The sequence below is a fragment of the Phaseolus vulgaris genome, chromosome 3 (genome assembly GCF_000499845.2).
Source record: "Phaseolus vulgaris cultivar G19833 chromosome 3, P. vulgaris v2.0, whole genome shotgun sequence".
NCBI classification, from domain to species: Eukaryota; Viridiplantae; Streptophyta; class Magnoliopsida; order Fabales; family Fabaceae; genus Phaseolus; species Phaseolus vulgaris.
The window spans coordinates 26,914,618-26,934,978 of record NC_023757.2 but is presented as its reverse complement, the minus strand read 5'-3'; the positions used below and the strand labels follow the sequence as shown (position 1 = coordinate 26,934,978).

General features: G+C 38.7%; 1 protein-coding gene across 1 annotated transcript; it reads right to left on the bottom strand.

Moving 5' to 3' along the window:
• Positions 1 to 18,819: 18,819 nt before the first annotated feature.
• LOC137839465 (protein MAIN-LIKE 2-like) lies at positions 18,820 to 19,311 on the bottom strand. Its single transcript, XM_068648580.1, has one exon. It carries the CDS (start codon positions 19,309 to 19,311, stop codon positions 18,820 to 18,822), a length of 492 nt encoding a protein of 163 aa, XP_068504681.1.
• Positions 19,312 to 20,361: the final 1,050 nt, after the last annotated feature.

The window sequence follows — 20,361 nt, the reverse complement described above, 5'->3', positions numbered from 1 at the left end:
CAAGAGAGTGAAGACAAGCACACAAGGAGCATAACCTTAAAATCTTCCAAGCACAAAGGAAAACAAGAATCCAATGATGATAGTGATGAGGAAAACCTTAGCTTGCTGTCAAGAAAGTTCAGCAAATTCCTAAAGAGAAACCACAACAAAGACAACAACAAAGATAGGTATGGAAACAAGAAATCCAATTACTTTAATTCCAATAACTATACTTGTTTTGGTTGTGGTGAGCAAGGTCATATAAAGGCAGATTGTCCAAACAAGAGCAAGGAGAAAAAGCCTAGCAACAAGGAAAAGAAAGGCAAGACAAAAAGAGCCTACATAGCTTGGGATGAAAATGAGGTGTCATCATCAAGTTCTTCATCAAGTGAAGATGAGAAAGCAAACATCTGCTTGGTTGCTGAAGATGATGATGAATCTTGCAGCTCAAGTGAGGTAAGTTCATGTGCTTCCTTGAATGAACAAAACTACAGTGAATTACTTGAAGCTTTTCAAGAAACTCATGATGAAGCTAATCGATTGGTTCTTTCAAACAACCGATTGAAAGAACTTAACAGCTGGCTAGAAAAGAGAGTGAAATCACTTGAAGATGAGATTGAAAAATCTAAAAATGATTTCAAAAATCTGGAAAACCATTTCAAAAATTCTTCTTGCAAGTGTGACACTCTCATTTGCGAAAATTGTGAAAATCTTGAGAAAAAGGTTCACTATCTTGTTGAAACTGTGGACAAGCTTTCAAAGGGGAAATCTAACTTTGAGTTGTGTTTTTGGAAAGGCTGGTTTGGGTTTCAATCCACAGAATCAACAAGATAAGTTTTCAAATTTTTTTTCAAGAAAGCTAGTGAAACAACTGATTGTTAAATCGAAACAACCGGTTGTTACATGCTTTTATTGCATGAAAAAGGGCCATTCGGTGAGATTCTGCAAAATAAGAAAATTCTCTGTTCCTAGAGGCTACATGAAATGGATTCCGAAAGGATGTGAGGTTCCAAATGAGAAAAAGAAATCTATTGGACCCACATTTGTGAAGGGACCAAATCTTGTTGCTTGAACTCATGTTTGTGCAGGAATTCTAAAGTCTGAAGGACTAAGTCATGTGATCAAGTTCTTGGAAGAAAAAGACAATCATTGAAGCTGAATCAATGCTATGCATCTATCCAAAGGACCTCAATAGTGAAAAGAGGCTTCTTGATCATAAAGCACATGGCTCATTGAAGAATTAACATAAGGATAAGACTTTCCTTTATTTGTTCTTAATTTCTGTTTTAAAGTTCTTTCTCATGGTTAAAAATCTTTTTAATATGCTTAATGTCATCTGCTTTGAACTCTTTCTGCTCATGGTTAAAATTCAAAATCAGTTTTAACTGCTGCAGAAAAACAATCGATTGTTTCTTCGAAACAACCGATTGTTTTGGGTCTGACAACACTGTGAAGAAATCTTTAATTGCTATTTTGAATTTCTATCCGTTGCAGATCAATTCAAAGAGAGAATCTTGGTCAAAGAATCTGTGTTGTGAGCTGATCACGTTCAGAGAGAAGTTAGAACAGTCATAAAGGAATATATTTCAAAATCTTGGAAATTCAAGAGCCTTAATGACTAGTCAAAGATCACATGTCAAGACCATGTGATTTTCAGCTTTTTCTGACGTTTTCTGTGCAGGGCAGAGTCAAGTCCTCTCTTTCTGAAAATCAGGTACCCACTCATAACGTTGAATGCTAATTGATTCTTTTTCTGCTATAAAATCTGGTGGAGCTGATCTCTTCCACAAGAACAACTAATTGCAACATCTCTTGCAAAAATCTGTAAAGAGAGCTCTTCTCTGTTTTCTTCTCTACCATCATGGAATCAACTCCTCCCACCTTAAAGAGAGTCAAAACTAGAGCTATAAGGTCTGGAGGAAGGCTAGAAGGCTGGTTTTGTGGAGACAATGATCTTATTAAGAAGTATAGGTATGAAACAAGTATCAAAAAGATAAACAACCCCAAGGTTGTATGCGTTGATTGGCTGAAAAGTCAAAAGCTTGATAATGTAAGGAGGATGCTCAAAGATCAATCTCTCATAAAGTTCCTAGAGATGAAGGGAAACACTTACCCAGATTTGGTAAGGGTGTTCTACACAAACCTAAAGTTTGAGGGAAACAATCTAGTTTCTCATATGAAAGGTGTAGAAATGGAGATAACTCATGAAGTATGGACTACTGTTGTTGGTCTCAAGTTCTCTGGGCTTAGAATCAACAAGGGAAATCTTGGTGTAGTGGAGGATTTTAACAAAATCCAATACTACAAGAGTTGCTTGAAGAATCAACATGCTCAAGTGAGAACATGCTCGGTTGGAGGTCTAAAGGTTGATGAAAGATTGCTTGCTCTCATTGTGACTTGGATTCTAACTCCAAGGGGGAGTAATCATTCTATTCTTACTGAGGAAGATCTAGTATATATTTTCTGCATCATGAAGAAGATCAAAATCAATTGGATCCACATCATCAAAGAGCACATGCAAAAGTCTACGAGGTTGTGTGACTATCACTATCCATATGCTGTTTTGGTATCTAAATTTCTACTCTATTTTGAAGTGAACCTTGAAGATGAAACATTTGAGTTGGTCAAGTCAACTCAAGAGTTGAACAATGGATCACTCAGCAAAATGGGTTTTACCAAAGTAGGTGGCAAATGGATTAGCAAGGATGGTGATCTTGGTGCCTCATCTAGTGGTGTTGCTGATCTTGAACAAGATGAGCCTGCTGATATGGATGTTCAACATGAAGATCCACCTGAAGATTATCAAGATGTTGGACCTAGTGCTGGTGTTGGAAATCAAGAAGAAGGGATGCAAACCATGTCTCCTTTTGAAAGACTCATGATAAATAGGCTTGATAGCTTTGCTGAGAATCAAAGAAACCTTCATGATCTTTGTGTTAGTAATTTCCAGAGGATTGACAACAGGTTTGAAAACATGGATGCATGCTTCATGACTCTAGATGAACAGATCGAAGTTGTCCATAACCAAATCTTTGATCTTCAGTTTGCTGATGATGATGAATGAGGAAAAACAACCGGTTGATGTATCGAAACAACCGATTGTTTTTGGTGGTATATCTGTTTTTAAATTTTTTCTTTTCTTCTGTTGTTACTGCTTTAATTCTGATGTAATCAAAACAATATCTTGTTTTATCTTTTATCTTTGTCTATTTGTGAAGACAAATAGGGGGAGATATATATATGCTGTGTTTAAATTTCTGTTTTTTAGTTGTTAAAACAGTTATGCTGTGTTTTTTAGTTGTTAAAATAGTTTCTGATATTTAGCTCTGAACTTTAATTCTTATATCTGTGCTAACCAAATATCAGAAGTTCTATGCTTTGTTCAAAACTGTATCTTGCAGGAACTGCTTCAGATTCAATCAGGTACAACACAAGCATCAGGGATTTGTCTTCATCAAATAAGGGGAGATTGTTGAACCATGTGGTGTTCAAGCTTTGAAGAATCCAAACCCTTTAAAGGATGTTGAAGCCTTGGCTGTGCTTTCTGTTGCTGTGCTGGTTTAGTTTAGTTATGGGGTAGTTTGAGTGTTGTAATTCACCCCTTGATCGAATATAAAGCATAGGCATTCTCAATCTTTGTGAAAGTAAAATGTTTTTCAAACTAAGTTAAAACAACTGATTGTTTTGTCGAAACAACCGATTGTTTATACTTAGATGTTTTGAGAAAAGATTAAAAACTGTTTTTCAAATGGTTGAGTTGTTAAAACCAAAACAACCGATTGAATTGAGGAAACAACCGATTGTTTGTTTTGGGACCATAACAGAAAAACTATTTTATCTTTGACTGAGCTTTAAATGATTTAACTGCTTATGCTCCAGTCATTAAATGCTTTGACCAATCTTTTAATGCAATTTAAGAGTTTGTTAAGATTTGATAACAAACAACATCTTTGAGTAAACTCAAAAAAACAGATTTGAGTAACAATCTTTTACAAGATTTTGAAAAGAGTTTTTGAGTTTTTCAAAGAGCTGAGATTGCTTAGAGTTTGTGATTGATCAAAGTGTGTGGAATAGGATTCTGCTTGTATTGATTTCAGATTATCTTTTGTAACAAGTGTAATCCTTTTACTCTGTGAAACAAGTTCCGTTTCTATGTTTGCTGAGATTGGTTGTGTGTTCTTGAGGGGATCAAGATCAGCAATCTTAGTGTTGGTGTGTTGACCAAGAAGAGTGTGTGTCTTGAGGTGTTCAAGGTCACTTTCTTGGTTGTGGTGTAAGTGATCAAGGTGTGATTGCTTAGTGGATTTCCTCAGGGTTTTTGAGAAGACTGGATGTAGCTCTGGATTTGGAGTGAACCAGTATAAACATCTGTGTGCAATCTTTCTATCCCTAACTCTTTAAATTCAGTTTTTTTTGTTGTTTGCTGGTATAATCAACCGATTGTTTCTGTGAAACAACCGATTGTTTTTCTGGTACTGATGTTTTTTATTGTTGTTTTAGCAAACTGAATTTCTTATCAATTGTTTCCTGAGATAATTTCATTCTCGTTTTAAAAGTTTGAGAAAACCCTCTTTAAACAATTCACCCCCCTCTAGTTTAAAGCCATCCATTCTAACAGTTTCTAAGACTGAAACTAAATACTTCTTGGTTTTTAATAAGCCCTTTATTAACTTGATCGTCGAAGTGCAATCAACAAGTAGGCTCCCATTTGTTTCAACGAAGCTACGTTCCATAGCAGCAAGAGTAAGGGACGGATTTGAAAAGAGACAGACGACGCTAGAGCTTGTCGTTAGAGTCAACCGACAAGAACATTTGGCGCCCAATGTGGGGCCCGATAAAACCTGGTCCCACCCATAATTGTGCTATAGTTTTCACACGTGTTGAGGAACATGAGGTAGGGTCCACTGGGATCTGAAGGGAATGACAGCCCCACCATACAACAATTGATGGAAACTGTGAGTGCTCTCCAAGAAGCAATGGCAGTGGCCAAAGCTGAATAGGAAAGACTCATGGCAGAACCTCGAGTTGAGCAGCTGCTCAGACAAGGCCAATTGATGGCGGAAATAGACGTGTCACGAGCGAGCAATGAGGAGTTGTGCAAGGCCAATGAGGAACTGCATAACAATTTACAACAACTTGTCGAACGCTTCGCAAGGGAGGGAAGCTCGATTGCTCAACTAAGAGCTCGCCTAAACCATTTTCGCAGGCGATTGTGGACGTTGTCATACTAGCTAATTACATAACGCCCAAGATTGTTTTTACGAGTGTAGAAAACCCCGAGAGCCATCTTACAACGTTCAACGTCCAGATGATCATCTCGGGAGGGACAAACGCCATACATTGCAAGATGTTCATGGGTACATTCATAGGTACAACGTTGTAGTGGTTTAGTGGCCTTCTTGATGTCGAGATTCGTGATCCCTGCTTAAGTAGTCAAATAGCACTCAAGCGGGTTAAGAGATTCTTTGCGGCCAGAGGATATGAGTCACCCACAGGTTAGCTCTTCTAGATCATTGTGATTTTCCATACTTGATTAGTGCATTACGTTTACTGTTATTTTGGTACGTAGTTTTTATACCATTGCTAGATGGTAAGTCCATGCTAATTGTGTTTCATTAAAGCAAGTAATGAGATATGCATTATTGACACACTAGTCGAAGTTTACCAAGGCTAAAAAGTTAGATAAATGAAAGGCTATTTCTAGAATAATACATAAGAGTACTTAATAAGTTAAGATTGTTTAGAGTGTTACTAAAGGTAGTAAGTTACATAAAAAACATTACTCTTCCACGAGCTGCCCATCTACCACGGTTTTGCCTGGGCCAAGCTGAGAGAAGTCCATCTCAGGATAAATTCCTTAGGCTTATGCGACTGCATCTTCAAAGCCCGCTAGGTATGAGTGAGCAGCGTCATTGGTGAGGGTTTCCCTCTCCTTAACCAACTCCTCATCCTTTTGCACCAGTTCGTTTTTAAGCCTCTCCACCTCAACCAAGAGTTTTACATTCTTTTCAGACAAGTCTAAGGCCTCCTTGGACTTCTCAGTAAGGAGATCCTTAGCTTTTTGTTGCGATTGCTGGAATTCCTCATGAAGCTTCGGGGTTTCTTGCTTGAGGTTTCCAACTTGTTAAAGGAGCTCAGTAACCTCATGGGTCTTCTCCTCAGCCGACCCTGATACAACCCAAGTAGCTACAAAGATCACCAAGGAAGCAAAAGACAGAACACATGGTGAACAGTCATCTCAGCGAACAATTCAAGATCCCACCAAGGATCACATGGACCTCACCAGAGGAGTTGGGCATAAACCAGCACACCAACTATTCTTCCTTTTGGTCTTCTTATAAGATACAAATATGTTGTAAGTAATTTGGGCTCTCTTTAGGGTCCAAATAACAAGATAGGATAGAATAAGGTGCCTTTATTTTAGCTTGTTTGTAGCCCTTTAGGAAGGAAAGTTGACCTAGTTTCTAGAACATTAAGCCTAGGGTGCATTTTTTACTTAGTCAAATCCTAAAGGCAACCCCATTTTTAGGTTTCCCATTTTACCCTAACTTCTTTTTTTCCAAGGTTCCATCTCCTATAAATAGGGTGTCATACTCCTTGTATTTTTACATGTTAATTTTGAAGAGAAAAGTTACTCTGCACAAATTGTGTGACAAGTGTGTGAGGTTTGAATCCTCTTGGTTAGGTCTTATCTTGAGTGGTGTGAGATTCTCAAGTGGCGACCCTTCACTCATCTTGGTGGCTACCACATTCCAAGTGGCGTGAACCCCCCTCATAACCACTCCATAAGCTACTTTTTTTACACTCTTTTCAATTCATTTCCATTTTATATATGTCTTTGTTTTGCTTTTGCTAAATGCTTATGGTTCATCATTTGGTTTGGCAATGACCACCGTTGATGCTTACCTTGTTCCCATTTCATTTCCGCAATTGCATTCCATATTCACCATATCTTGTTTTTTCTATCTTTGCCTTTGTGAAGTGGACCTTCACACTTACTTAAACATTTGGTTAAGTTTGTGTTCAGTGGGAATCTTCCTTAGGTTCTCACCATTAATTGCTAAAATCTCAATCCTAAGTAAAGTGTCACATCAAAAATGGCTAAATCTAAAATCAACTCACATCAGACCCCTTCCATTCTTTCAGTTTGGAGATGGTCAGGCAACTTGTAGCCAGTGCCTGCCCCAGTTGCCTCATGGCCTCCCCCGATCCTCCTCGATGCCAATCAACTTCTTCTTAGTCTTACTGGACAGAAGGACCTTCTCTAGAAAAGAAGGAGCGTCCAAGCTTGGGTCCCATAGTCCTTCTTCCTGGACACTCATGCCGATGTGAGTTGATTTTAGGATTGTTCATTTGTATGGTGACACTTTACTTAGAATTGGATTTTAAAACAATTATAGGTGATAACCTAAGGAAAATTCCCACTGGACATTAACTTAACCAAGTGGTTAAGTAGATGTGAATGTTCATTTCCATAAGGTAAAGAGAAAAACACAATTGAAAGGTCATTATGATGACAAGTATGGGCGAAAAATGAACAACCAATACAAGAACAAAGGATGAACCAAATTGTAAAACAAAGAAATAAAACTAAGAACAAGAATAGGAAAACCAAATTGACACAAACATAATAGGAATGGAAAAATGGAAGAGATGATGAAAGAAGAACTTAGGAATGGTGAAGTTAGGAGGAATCACGCCACTTGATGGGGTGGAATCACCAAGATGAGTGAAAGGAGGCCGCCATTTGAGAGTTTCATATATCACAAGATAAGACCAATTTAGGAGGAGATGACTCACTCACAACTCACAATAAAATGTGCCTCCTATTTATAGATGAAGGATCCTTGGAGAATAAGCTAAAGGGGTAAGATGGGAAAAGGAAAAAAATGGGCAGCCTTAGGGTTTGACTAAGTCAATCTCGCATCCTTGGCTTTTCCTTCTAGAAACTAGGTCAAAATGTCTTCCAAAAGGGCTAGGAACAAGCTAAAATGCTACTCACACCCCTATTATGCTAAAGACACTTTATTCTAGCTTATTTCTACTATTTGGACCCCTCAAATGAGCCCAACTTATTTACAACATTTTCTAAACATTTAAGAAGACCAGTAGGAAGAACTTCTGATATTCTGGTTTGTAGCATCTTCTTCTGTTGATGCTTCCTCGAGGTTTGGTGGGGCCCGACTTTGTATATTGAGATGACTGACCTTTTTGTGAGGTGCTTGATTTTTCCTTAGTCATCCGTTGTTTGCTTAGGTTTGTATCACATTCCCTCGTCTTCTTGCACCACTACCATGTCACGAGGTGGGGATGGGCTTGGCGGAGGAGCTTGTTGGGAAGGAGCATGTCCGTCTGAGGTAGATATCTCAGAAGGGGTAGCTGTAGTCTTCCTCTTCCTTTTAAAGACTGGTCCATAGTACGTTTCCTCGTCGTCATCAGTAGGGGTTGGAGCTATGATGAAAACAACTTTGAGTTTGAGATCTTGAGCTGGGGGCGCTTGGGCAACTACTATCATCTTCTTGGCCCTTTTTGCCAGATCCTTCTTGTTGATTTGGGCCAACATGCTTTCTGCAAAAAAGACGGGAAATTCAACAACAATAATCAAGTCAGCGTCATTTAGAGTAAAAGAATGAAAGGTACCAATGTACGCTTTTAGTCCCCCAAGGGAGAACTCTTGACTTTTGAGAGTGGTTGTGTCAAAAACCAACTTTAAGCTGGAGAAGAAATGGCAAACCTCTTGGTCGCACTGTGGCATGTTTTCCAGGCATCGAGCACCTTGAAAGGTTGGTTTCTTGGTCCAATATAAAGGAAACCCATCTAGAAGAGTTAGACCCCTCTTGTTGTAGCATATCTTCAAGAATTTACCCTTAAAACCTTTATAAGACTGCTGGAAGAGCGATAACAATGCTCTCCCAGCCACTCCATTGAATGAATCCCAAAGTTGGCGGCCTAAACGTTTGGCCTCAAAGAAATGTAGAAAAACTTCCACAGATGGCAAAAGGCCAAACTGTGTGCAAAGAATAGAGAAACCCCGAAAGAATGCCCAGTTATTTGGATGTGGCTGGACTGGGGCCACGTTAATCTCTGTGAGAAGTTCATTTTTGAAATTGAACAAGGGTAAACGAAGGAGAATCCTTTTGAAGACGGTGGCATAAAAATAACAAAAAGGACCATCAGGATTACCCTAATGACTCTATCGTTCTCTCTACCAAAAAGGCATTTCTTTTGGTGTTTGCTTTTCATATAGGCCAATATTTGTTCGTGAGAGGTGTATATCGAGACTTCTTCTAATAGGTTCTCGGATGCCCAGGGGTACATAGCTTGGTAATCCATCATACAAAGTATCTAGAAATACAAACAACAAGAAAATACAAACACACATTCAGGCCAAGAAAACCACACTCAAAGTTGCATTTCAGATTCAAGCGAAGCTATTAGCAAAGATAATGACAAGTGTAAGCAGAAAAAGATAAATCCAAAACAGACCCAACTCAGGCAGTATGATTGCAGCGAATATTTCGAACAGGTCATCATGCAAGCACGAAGTAATGGTTTGGGTGAGAGAAAGTACCTTGTTTCAGGGAGAAATTGAGGGCGAGGTGGTTTCCCAGGTTGGTGAAGGAGGCGTAGAGAGTTTGAGAGGGGCGTGAAAGCTTCGTGAATATGAAAGAAATGAAACAGTAAGTGTTAACTTAAGCAAATGAGAGAATGACAAGCAGCAACGCCTTTCCACCGTCGATGAAAAGGCCACGTGTACGCTCCCAATTAAGTATGGTGAAATGTCATGATGTGATTCCACTAGCCATATAGAGAATGATTCTTGACATTCTTAGGAATCACCTTGAGTTGGACATTATAGAGGCACTTTTCTTAGAGTTGGATCATTGTTCTAAGACAAGAACTCACCAAAAACTAGTACCAAATCCCAAACTCATTTGGATGCTCCACATATTGTCAAATTGAATCAACAAAGAGAGGTAAAATTGAAAGGACCGAACAGAATTGAATTAGCAAACATATGAACCGAACAAAAGTGTAATTAAAAGACAAGAACAGAACATAGGTGCTGGAAAAAAATAGAAAAGCCGAATCAAACAACTCAAGAACACAAGACAACATGAACAATTGAAAGAGAAGGAAGGAAGGAGAAGAGAGTGCTCATGAAGATGGAAGAATGTTGGATGATCTCGCCACTAGAAGTGTGGAATGCTCCTAGATGAGAGTGATGCCGCCACTTGAGGACTCCAATGATCCATCATGATAAGACTAGAGAAGAAGGCTCCAAAAGCTCTCCAAAGTTCACTCAAAATTTGAGTAGAGTTTTCTTAGATTAATTCCAATCTGAATTTTTCAAAGAGAGCACCTCTATTTATAGCCTAAGGTGCTGAAAAAGCAAGCTAAAACAATTCAAAATTCCCTCCTAAACTATTCTAGAAACCGGCGCCTATTCTACTTCTACTTTGGCACCTCCTATTCTACTTCTTCACCTACCTACTAATACACCCCCCTAAAGCTCCTAACTAAAGCCTACAAGATGCTAAAACAAAAGAGGTTTCTAATGTTTCCCTCTAAGCACCTTTAACTAAAGAAATTACAAAAAGAGAAAATAAATGTCCTCTAGCTCCCAAAGCTTTGAACATGCTTCTTGTAATCCTTTGAGGTGGACTTTGACCTCCATGGGCGTCTTCTATTTGTGCCTCCACCTCGTCTTCATCTTGTTGATTGGCCTCCATGTCCTCTTGAGCTTGATCTCCATCATACTCCCCGAGTTGGAGAGAATTCGACCACGAATTCTGGAGACCTACAGAAAAAGGAGTTAGATCGCTGACATTAAAAGTATGACTACCTAAGAATGTATCAGGCATATCTAACTCATAAGCATTGTCATTAATCCTCTTGAGGACTTGGAAAGGTCCATCCCCTCGAGGCATTAGTTTGGACTTCCTTTGAGTAGGAAAACGATCCTTCCTCAAGTGAAGCCAAACCCAATCGCCCTCATCAAACAACAATGCTTTTCTCCTTTTATTGGCAAGTTCAGCATACTTGCCAACCTTTTTCTCAATTCTCTTCTTGATGTCTTTATGCAAAGTTTTTACAAAAGAAGCTTTTTCATCTCCATCTTTGCACAAGACATCTCCAAGAAGGGGAATAGGAAGAAGATCAAGAGGTGTTAGGGGATTAAACCCATAGACCACCTCAAAAGGAGAATGGGAGGTGGTAGAATTTACTACTCGGTTATATGCAAACTCAACATGGGGTAGTAAATTCTCCCACACTCTAGGATTCCCCGAAATAAAGCATCTCAATAGTTGTCCCAAAGTTCTATTCACCACCTCGGTTTGACCATCAGTTTGTGGGTGGCAAGTGGTAGAAAATAAAAGCTTAGTTCCAAGCTTGCCCCACAAGGTCTTCCAAAAGTGACTCAAGAATTTAGGATCTCTATCGGACACTATAGACCTAGGAATCCCATGCAAGCGAACCACTTCTTGGAAGAAGAGGTTTGCAATGTGGCATGCATCATCCACTTTGTGGCAAGGAATAAAGTGAGCCATCTTTGAAAAACGATCCACTACCACAAAAATGGAGTCCTTTCCCTTTGATGTCTTGGGTAAGCCTAAGATGAAATCCATAGATATATCTACCCAAGGCATTGAAGGGATAGGAAGAGGAGTATATAGACCATGGGGATGCATTTTAGACTTAGCTTTGCGGCAAGCTATGCATTTATCACACAAACTATGAACATGTTTATGCATATGAGGCCAAAAGAAATGTTCATGCAACACATCCAAAGTTTTAGCAACCCCAAAATGTCCCATTAAACCCCCTTCATGAGCTTCTCTAACAAGAGATAATCTAATAGAGCATTGGGGAACACAAAGACGTTTTCCTTTAAAAAGAAAGCCATCTTGAATAAAAAAGTCTTTGTGTCCTCCCTTAAGACACTCTTGATAGATGAGAGAAAAATCAAGGTCATCATGATAAAGTTCCTTAATGTGATCAAAACCAAGATATTGAGAGGTTAAAAGATTTAGCAAGGTGTATCTTCTAGAAAGAGCATCCGCCACAATATTTATTTTGCCTTGCTTGTGTTTGATCACATAAGGAAATTGCTCAATGAATTCCACCCACTTAGCATGCCTCTTGTTAAGTTTGTTTTGGCTTTTCAAATATTTAAGAGATTCATGATCACTATGTATCACAAACTCTTTGGGAAAAAGATAGTGTTGCCAAGTAAACAAAGCCCTAACAAGTGCATATAATTCCTTATCATAGGTGGAATAGTTGAGATGACTTCCCTTCAATTTCTCACTAAAATAGGCTATGGGGTGGCCCTCTTGAAGGAGAACAGCCCCAATACCTATGCTTGAAGCATCACACTCAATCTCAAATGTCTTAGTGAAATTAGGAAGGGCCAAGATGGGAGCATTAGTCAATTTTTCTTTCAAAGTATCAAAAGCATTTTGTTGTGCTTCTCCCCAATGAAAGACCACATCCTTTTTCACTATGTCATTGAGTGGTGCGGCAATGGTACCAAAGTTTGGGACAAATCTTCTATAGAAAGAAGCAAGCCCATGAAAATTTCGGACCTCATTCAAAGATTTCGGTGTAGGCCAATTTTGAATGGCCACCACTTTTGTTTTGTCCACATGGACCCCTTTACAACTAACAACAAACCCTAGGAATTCTATATGATCAAGAGCAAACATACATTTAGCAAGGTTAGCATACAAATGTTCCTTCCTAAGGGTTTCCAAAACTTGCCTAACATGCAACCTATGGTCATTCAAAGATAAGCTATAAATGAGAATGTCATCAAAGTAAACCACAACAAACTTACCAATGAAAGGTCTAAGAACATGATGCATGAGGCGCATGAAGGTACTTGGTGCATTAGTTAAACCAAAAGGCATAACTAACCACTCATATAAACCAAAGTTGGTCTTAAAAGCCGTCTTCCATTCATCACCCAGTTCGATACGGATTTGATTGTAGCCGCTTTTAAGATCAATCTTTGAAAAGATTTTAGAACCATGTAATTCATCCAACAAATCATCTAGTCTAGGTATGGGATGCCTATACTTAATGGTTATGTTATTTATGGCCCTACAATCCGAACACATTCGCCATGTGCCATCCTTTTTTGGCACTAAGATGATAGGCATAGCACAAGGACTCATGCTATCTTGCACCCACCCTTTCTCAATCAAAGCCTCAACTTGTTGGCGAATTTCCTTGGTTTCACTTGGATTGGTCCTATATGCTGGACGATTTGGTAAAGAAGAGCCCGGTATCAAATCAATTTGGTGCTCAATCCCTCTCAAAGGTGGAAGTCCATTTGGAGGATCTTGAAACACATCTTGGAACTCTTCTACCAAATTTTCCAAGCAATGAGGACTATCAACAAGTGATTCTACTCTAAGAGTTCTAGGGATGGCTAAGAAAAGAGGATGATGAGCCACTATTTCCCTTTCAATGTCACGCCTAGACACAAGGCGTGTAGGCTTAGAACTCTTATCTTTTTTATCTTTTTCACTCTCCCTCTTTTTCTTCATGATAACTTGGTCCTCATGGACTTCTCTTGGAGAGAGAGATTTTAAAGTAACCTTGTGACCATGGAATTCAAAAGATAGTTTGTTGGTAAAGCCATCATGTAAAACTTTTCTATCAAATTGCCAAGGCCTTCCCAAAAGAACATGAGTGGCTTCCATGGGCACAACATCACATAATACCTCATCTTTGTATTTTCCAATGGAGAAATGGATGAGGACTTGTTTATTAACAATTATTTCTCCTACTTCACTAAGCCATTGTAACTTGTAGGGCTTTGTATGAGAGATAGTAGGCAATCCAAGCTTATCTACTACTCTTGTACTAGCCACATTTGCACAACTACCCCCATCCACTATCAAGGAACAAATGTTGTTTTGAATAAGACATCTTGTATGGAAAATATTTTCCCTTTGACTTTCATCAAAAGGTTGTGAAACTTGTCCAAGAAGTCTTCTCACAACTAACAAGTCCCCTTCAAGTGGACATTCGCTCTCTTCCCCACTAGATGCATGAGAATGCAATGAATGCTTTGGAGAATCCGAATCATGCTCACTAACTACAATGCCCTCATGCATGTACATACTTCGTTTGGAAGGACAATTTGCAGCAATATGACCATAACCCATACATTTAAAGCATTTAGTGTTAGATGTTCTAGTGGGAGACTTAGGTCTAGAAGTAGATGGCTTAGATTCCTTGGGTTTGAAAGAAGAATCTTTGGAAGGATGTTTAGAAAAAGAAGTTTTGTTTCTCCAAGACTTTGAGTAGTATCCATCATTGGAAGCATTTTTAAAAGAGTTTTTCTTAGCAAGTTGGGCTTCCACCTTCATTGCAAGATGAACTAAAGAGCCCAATGATGAATACTCTTGTAACTCAACAATGTCTTGAATATCCTTCCTAAGACCACTCACAAACCTAGCAACCATGGCTTCTTCACTTTCTTCTAATTCAATTTTAAGCACAAGTGTCTCAAGCTCCTTATAATATTCATCCACATTTAGCGTGCCTTGTTGAAACCGTTGGAGTCTCAACATGAGGTCTTTCCTAAAATGTGGGGGCACAAACCTAGCGCGCATATGATCCTTTAAAGAGTTCCAAGAGTCCACGGGAGGACCCTTGTGATAGATAATGTCCTTTACAATTCCATGCCACCATTTCATGGCATAATCACTAAACTCTAGGGTGGCTAGCTTGAGCTTAAGCTCATATTGGATCTCATGGATCTCAAAAATTTGTTCACACTTAGCCTCCCAATCTAAATACACATTTGGATCACTAGAACCATTAAAACAAGGTAGTTTGACCGAAGGAAGCTTGGACTTTGCATCATGATAGAAGCCATTGCCGTAGTGAATTCTTTCCCCTTGGTGATGATGTCTTTGTCCATGGACTTGGGGTGGAGGTCTCCTTCTCCTATGCTCATCTTCACGGCCAACATCATTTGAAGAAGCTCTTGAAGATGGTCTATGAGAATGATGTCCATCATGGATAGAAGGAGATGGTCTAGCTTGGTGGACCTCCATCTTTTGCATTTTCTCCTCCAACCGTCTAATTGTTCTTTGAGCTTCATGTAATTCACCAAGAATTGAAGCTTTGGAAGGAGAATTCTGCTTGTAGGATGCATCACTTGAAAATCCAGCCATTTGTAATTAAAAACAGCAAACACACAAAAACAGCAAACAAGTTAAAAATTAGCAAAAACAGTGAGCTTTTGGCAATGAAACTGCCGAAGTGAAATGAGGCTGAAAAAAGAGATCACTCTCAAAGAAATAATGTTCTTGCACCAATCTGATCTTGAGGCCTTGGAATCCTCAAATGAAATATGTCAAAGCAAGCACACCAATCTCAAGAGCAAACCACCACAAAACCAAAGAAACAATAAAGACAAACAAGAAAAGGTATAAGCAAGGAAAGGTAATTGCAAAAGGAATACTATATGTAAGACAAACTCAAAGAGTAAGAATGAAAGACAATCAAGAAAATAAAGAACTCAATGAGAAAAGTAGGCACACAAAAGAATACCTAAGGAAAAGCACTAGAGTAGATGAAGAAAACAAAAAAATTAGCTACTGGAATTTTTTTTTTTTTTAATGCAAACTGTGCTTGATATTCACTGATTTAACTGGAACGTTGTAGAGCGAACTGGATTATGAAATTTAAACCACAGAAACTTCAAGATGTTAACTCAATAATGGCACTGGAATCAATTAAAAACAGTAAGCCAATTGAGAGAAATAAATTTTTTTAAAATCGCTGCCAGATTACCGTATTTTTTTTGGCAGGAATGTACACTTTTTTTATTTTATTTAACATTTTTTGTGTACTTCGTATTTTTGAATGATTCTTTTTTCTATTCTTTTCTAACACTTTGAATATCTCAAATCCAGAATTTCAGAATTTTACAGTACGTAAATCAATTGCAATAAGGAAAAACAGTAAGCACTTTTTTCAGAAACAGAGGAATCCTAATAGGAATAAAAAACAGGATGATGAACTAGCAAAGACATAATAGAAAATGATGTATTGGAACTTGTATAGGTCTAGAATACAAGTATGAACTCAATTCTAAAAAGAAAATGCACAAAGGATCAACATCAATTCAGAAAATTATATGACACCAAAGCAAGAAACAATCAAAGCAATAAAAGTACTACTAGAAGTAATGACATATATGGAATAACATGACTAAGACAAAACTTGACATGATTACAAAATTAAAAGACACATCAAAAATTTTAACAACAAGTGAAAGGAAGCTTAAGGTAAACTCTAGGAAGGATAATGCCATTCCAAAAGAGCAACCATACTCATAAGAAGAATGAGTGCCATAAACCTTTTCACAAGCACTTGGTGTAAAACAAAAACAGCAAGAATACTCAAGTAAAATTCTAAAACAGAAACTTAACTTGCAAGAAATTAAAAGAGCTCTTGAAATAAAGTGCACACAACTCAACAATTAAACAAGAATGAACCTAAGACTCATGATACCACATGATGTGATTCCACTAGCCATATAGAGAATGATTCTTGACATTCTTAGGAATCACCTTGAGCTGGACATTATAGAGGCACTTTTCTTAGAGTTGGATCATTGTTCTAAGACAAGAACTCACCAAAAACTAGTACCAAATCCCAAACTCATTTGGATGCTCCACATATTGTCAAATTGAATCAACAAAGAGAGGTAAAATTGAAAGGACCGAACAGAATTGAATTATCAAACATATGAACCGAACAAAAGTGTAATTAAAAGACAAGAACAGAACATAGGTGCTGGAAAAAAATAGAAAAGCCGAATCAAACAACTCAAGAACACAAGACAACATGAACAATTGAAAGAGAAGGAAGGAAGGAGAAGAGAGTGCTCATGAAGATGGAAGAATGTTGGATGATCTCGCCACTAGAAGTGTGGAATGCTCCTAGATGAGAGTGATGCCGCCACTTGAGGACTCCAATGATCCATCAAGATAAGACTAGAGAAGAAGGCTCCAAAAGCTCTCCAAAGTTCACTCAAAATTTGAGTAGAGTTTTCTTAGATTAATTCCAATCTGAATTTTACAAAGAGAGCACCTCTATTGATAGCCTAAGGTGCTGAAAAAGCAAGCTAAAACAATTCAAAATTCCCTCCTAAACTATTCTAGAAACCGGCGCCTATTCTACTTCTACTTTGGCACCTCCTATTCTACTTCTTCACCTACCTACTAATACACCCCCCTAAAGCTCCTAACTAAAGCCTACAAGATGCTAAAACAAAAGAGGTTTCTAATGTTTCCCTCTAAGCACCTTTAACTAAAGAAATTACAAAAAGAGAAAATAAATGTCCTCTAGCTCCCAAAGCTTTGAACATGCTTCTTGTAATCCTTTGAGGTGGACTTTGACCTCCATGGGCGTCTTCTATTTGTGCCTCCACCTCGTCTTCATCTTGTTGATTGGCCTCCATGTCCTCTTGAGCTTGATCTCCATCATGTCACCTCCGAAACGTTTTGTGTGCTGTGCTACACCTGCTCATTGAGAGATTGACACGTATGCCACCAGAGCACGCGAGTAGTCTTTTTGTTGAAGCAAGCTCAGCTCGAGCCTAGGGGGCTTGTGTATTGGACCAAAGCTTTCAGAGCTCAGTGCTTGGTAGTCAGGTCTTGGTGTATGGCACATGCAAGTCAGCTCGGTTGTTGGGCCATGTGATTGAGCTCCGGTTGGACAAGTAAACCCGTATTGGTATAATTTAGGAAACCTTTTGTACATAAAGGCAAGGGGGTTAACAAAGGATATATGTAGACCTAGGGGTGTGTTTGACGCTCATGAGGTCTAGGTTAATTAAATGTTTCCTTTCAAACTTAAGCCCATGTGTTTTAGGGCACGTAGAGGTTAAGTTGCATGTATAGTAAAAGATAACGTAGCACCATGAGTAGGGTGTCCATGTAAGTAGAATGTAGCCTTGATGTTGGCACATGAGTTGGTGCCCTGATGATTATTCTATTATTATTTTATGCACTCTTGGCAGGTAAGATTCTCTTCTGTTGTAGCACCTTGAGAGAAGGTGCCTTGGAACATAATGGATTTTCTCCTATTGAGTATGCTTTCAGTTGAGATTAGATTCTCGTGATAGAAAGTTGTTACAAGAGGTAAGTTATAAAAGGGGCTTGAGACTCCAGGTAAAGGTACGTTGTTTCTAAGACTGAAACTAAATACTTCTTGGTTTTTGGTAAGCCCTTTACTGACTTGATCGTTGGATTGCACTCAGCAGGTAGGGTCCCCTCTGTTTCAACGGAGTTATGTTCAGAGCAACAAGAGTAAGGGACAGATTCGTGAAGAGACAGACGAAGCTAGAGCCTGTTGTCATAGTCAACCGACGAGCAGGTCAACCAACAAGAACAAATGTGATACAGATCGAAACCACTCCATGTACTGTTGAACACAAACAACAGGATAAGATGCTACGTCCATATCATGTATGACATAATCATTGAAATGTAACCATCGCCGATCCATTTCATCTATAGTAGGACCGCCATCTCAAATTACATATGGGTGTCGAGGGATGATCTGCGCATATCCATACTGACGGAGAACACGTTATGGCATGTGCAATTGTGTGCAATTTTCTAGCCTCAAATAATCAAAGAATAACAATATCCACTCATATGGACGTTCTTCCCCGTGCTCTTCGTATGAGGAAACCCGAATGGAACCTGGTGTTAATTATCTAGCTACAATCGAACAACACCAATTGAAGTAAGTTTTATTGGTTCATACATTCTACACCGAGGTTGGTCTTCAGAATACTAGCTAGTTGCCTATAGACAGGAAGTGCTCATAAATCCACCCCTGCAACAATGTCTCATAACCAGCTAGTTGCCTAGTCTTTACATAACTACAATCTCCTAGCTGCTCATACATGTGAGTTAAAGCAACTGCCACCCAAGAATATCCCCCGGTCACCCTCAAATTGACAAAAAATCCAAGATAATTCATACTAACTGAAGTAGCACTCTTGTCGGTGAAGATAGTGCAATCAACAAGGTGAAGTAAATAAGCTATGGTAGCTACAGTCCACTGCCTCCTTAAGCATGCGTCCTCATACACATCTCTTAACCAACTGAGGCGCACATGAGATTCCCGGTAGTGTCTTATCTCTTCAAATGCAACTCCATGGTCAACATGGAGGGATTCTACCAATAAATCATTTGCCGAATTTGCATTTAAGGTCTGGTGCGTGTAAAATTGATCGACAATGGGAAAATGCAACAAATTTAACGCATCATCAAGAGTGATGGTCATCTCTCTGACATGTAAATGAAATTTGTTTGTCTCTGCATGCCACCTCTCTATAAAAGCATAGGGCAATCCTCAGTCTAAATTTTGATAACTAACATGAACCAGATCACCTAAGCCAGACATTTGTACAACATCATGTATGCAGTCATGAGGTTCTCCTAACATATTCATCTTTCTCCCATGAGAAACAACCTTCATCTCATCACGATCCTAAATAATCAACACATATAATTAATAAATACATACATACTAGAGACACTCAATCAATGTTCATTACTTACCAAACCATCTCATAATTGTCTGACCACATGATCTTAATAATTAATCAATAAAGACTTATCCACTGGCCCTCTTGGGTAGCCTTCATCATCAATTTCAACTTTTTATTGTTCAATATAATCTTCAAAGTCCTCATTTGGAACTGAAGTACTAAGACCACCCCGCCTTCTTCTCACAGATGCAGTTGGTTGCACACGGTCCGAATTAGAAGATCCTCCACCTCTAGTCATCACCATCTTACTATTCATAAAAATACCATCAAATAAAAAATAAAATTGTTCCTCCAAAAAACAGACATCATGTTAAAGGTACTTCGAGGAACTAACCGTTAATATTATAACTTATAAGACCAATTTTAAGGGCAAAGATAGTAGGAACATCATTGAGGACACATAAAAACGATCATAATAAATACATTATGGATATCAATATCCGGAACAAAGCATTGTACAACGCTTCCGGACATATGCATCCGGACCCATAAACAGACTTTCAGATAAAAATATCTGCAACACACAACACACTTCTGGATGAAAAAATGTGGAATCCACAGGCAACATCAAAACTGACCTTCTGCAATGCGTCTCCTTCTTCGGTGGCTTCATTTGTTGTGGCTGTGGTGCCTCAACACTGCTTTCGAGTTCTGTCACTGCTACAGTCACGACAAGAATGAACGTGCTTGGGTTGCTCTTTGTTTAAGTTTCCAAACTTCTGCGCTGCCTCGCAATGACCACAAAACAATGAAGGGTAAAATGCTGCTGGATTGGGTGCACA

Excerpts from the sequence above, each read along its gene's own strand:
- LOC137839465 (XM_068648580.1), bottom strand. The coding sequence starts at position 19,311 with ATGACCATCACTCTTGATGATGCGTTAAATTTGTTGCATTTTCCCATT.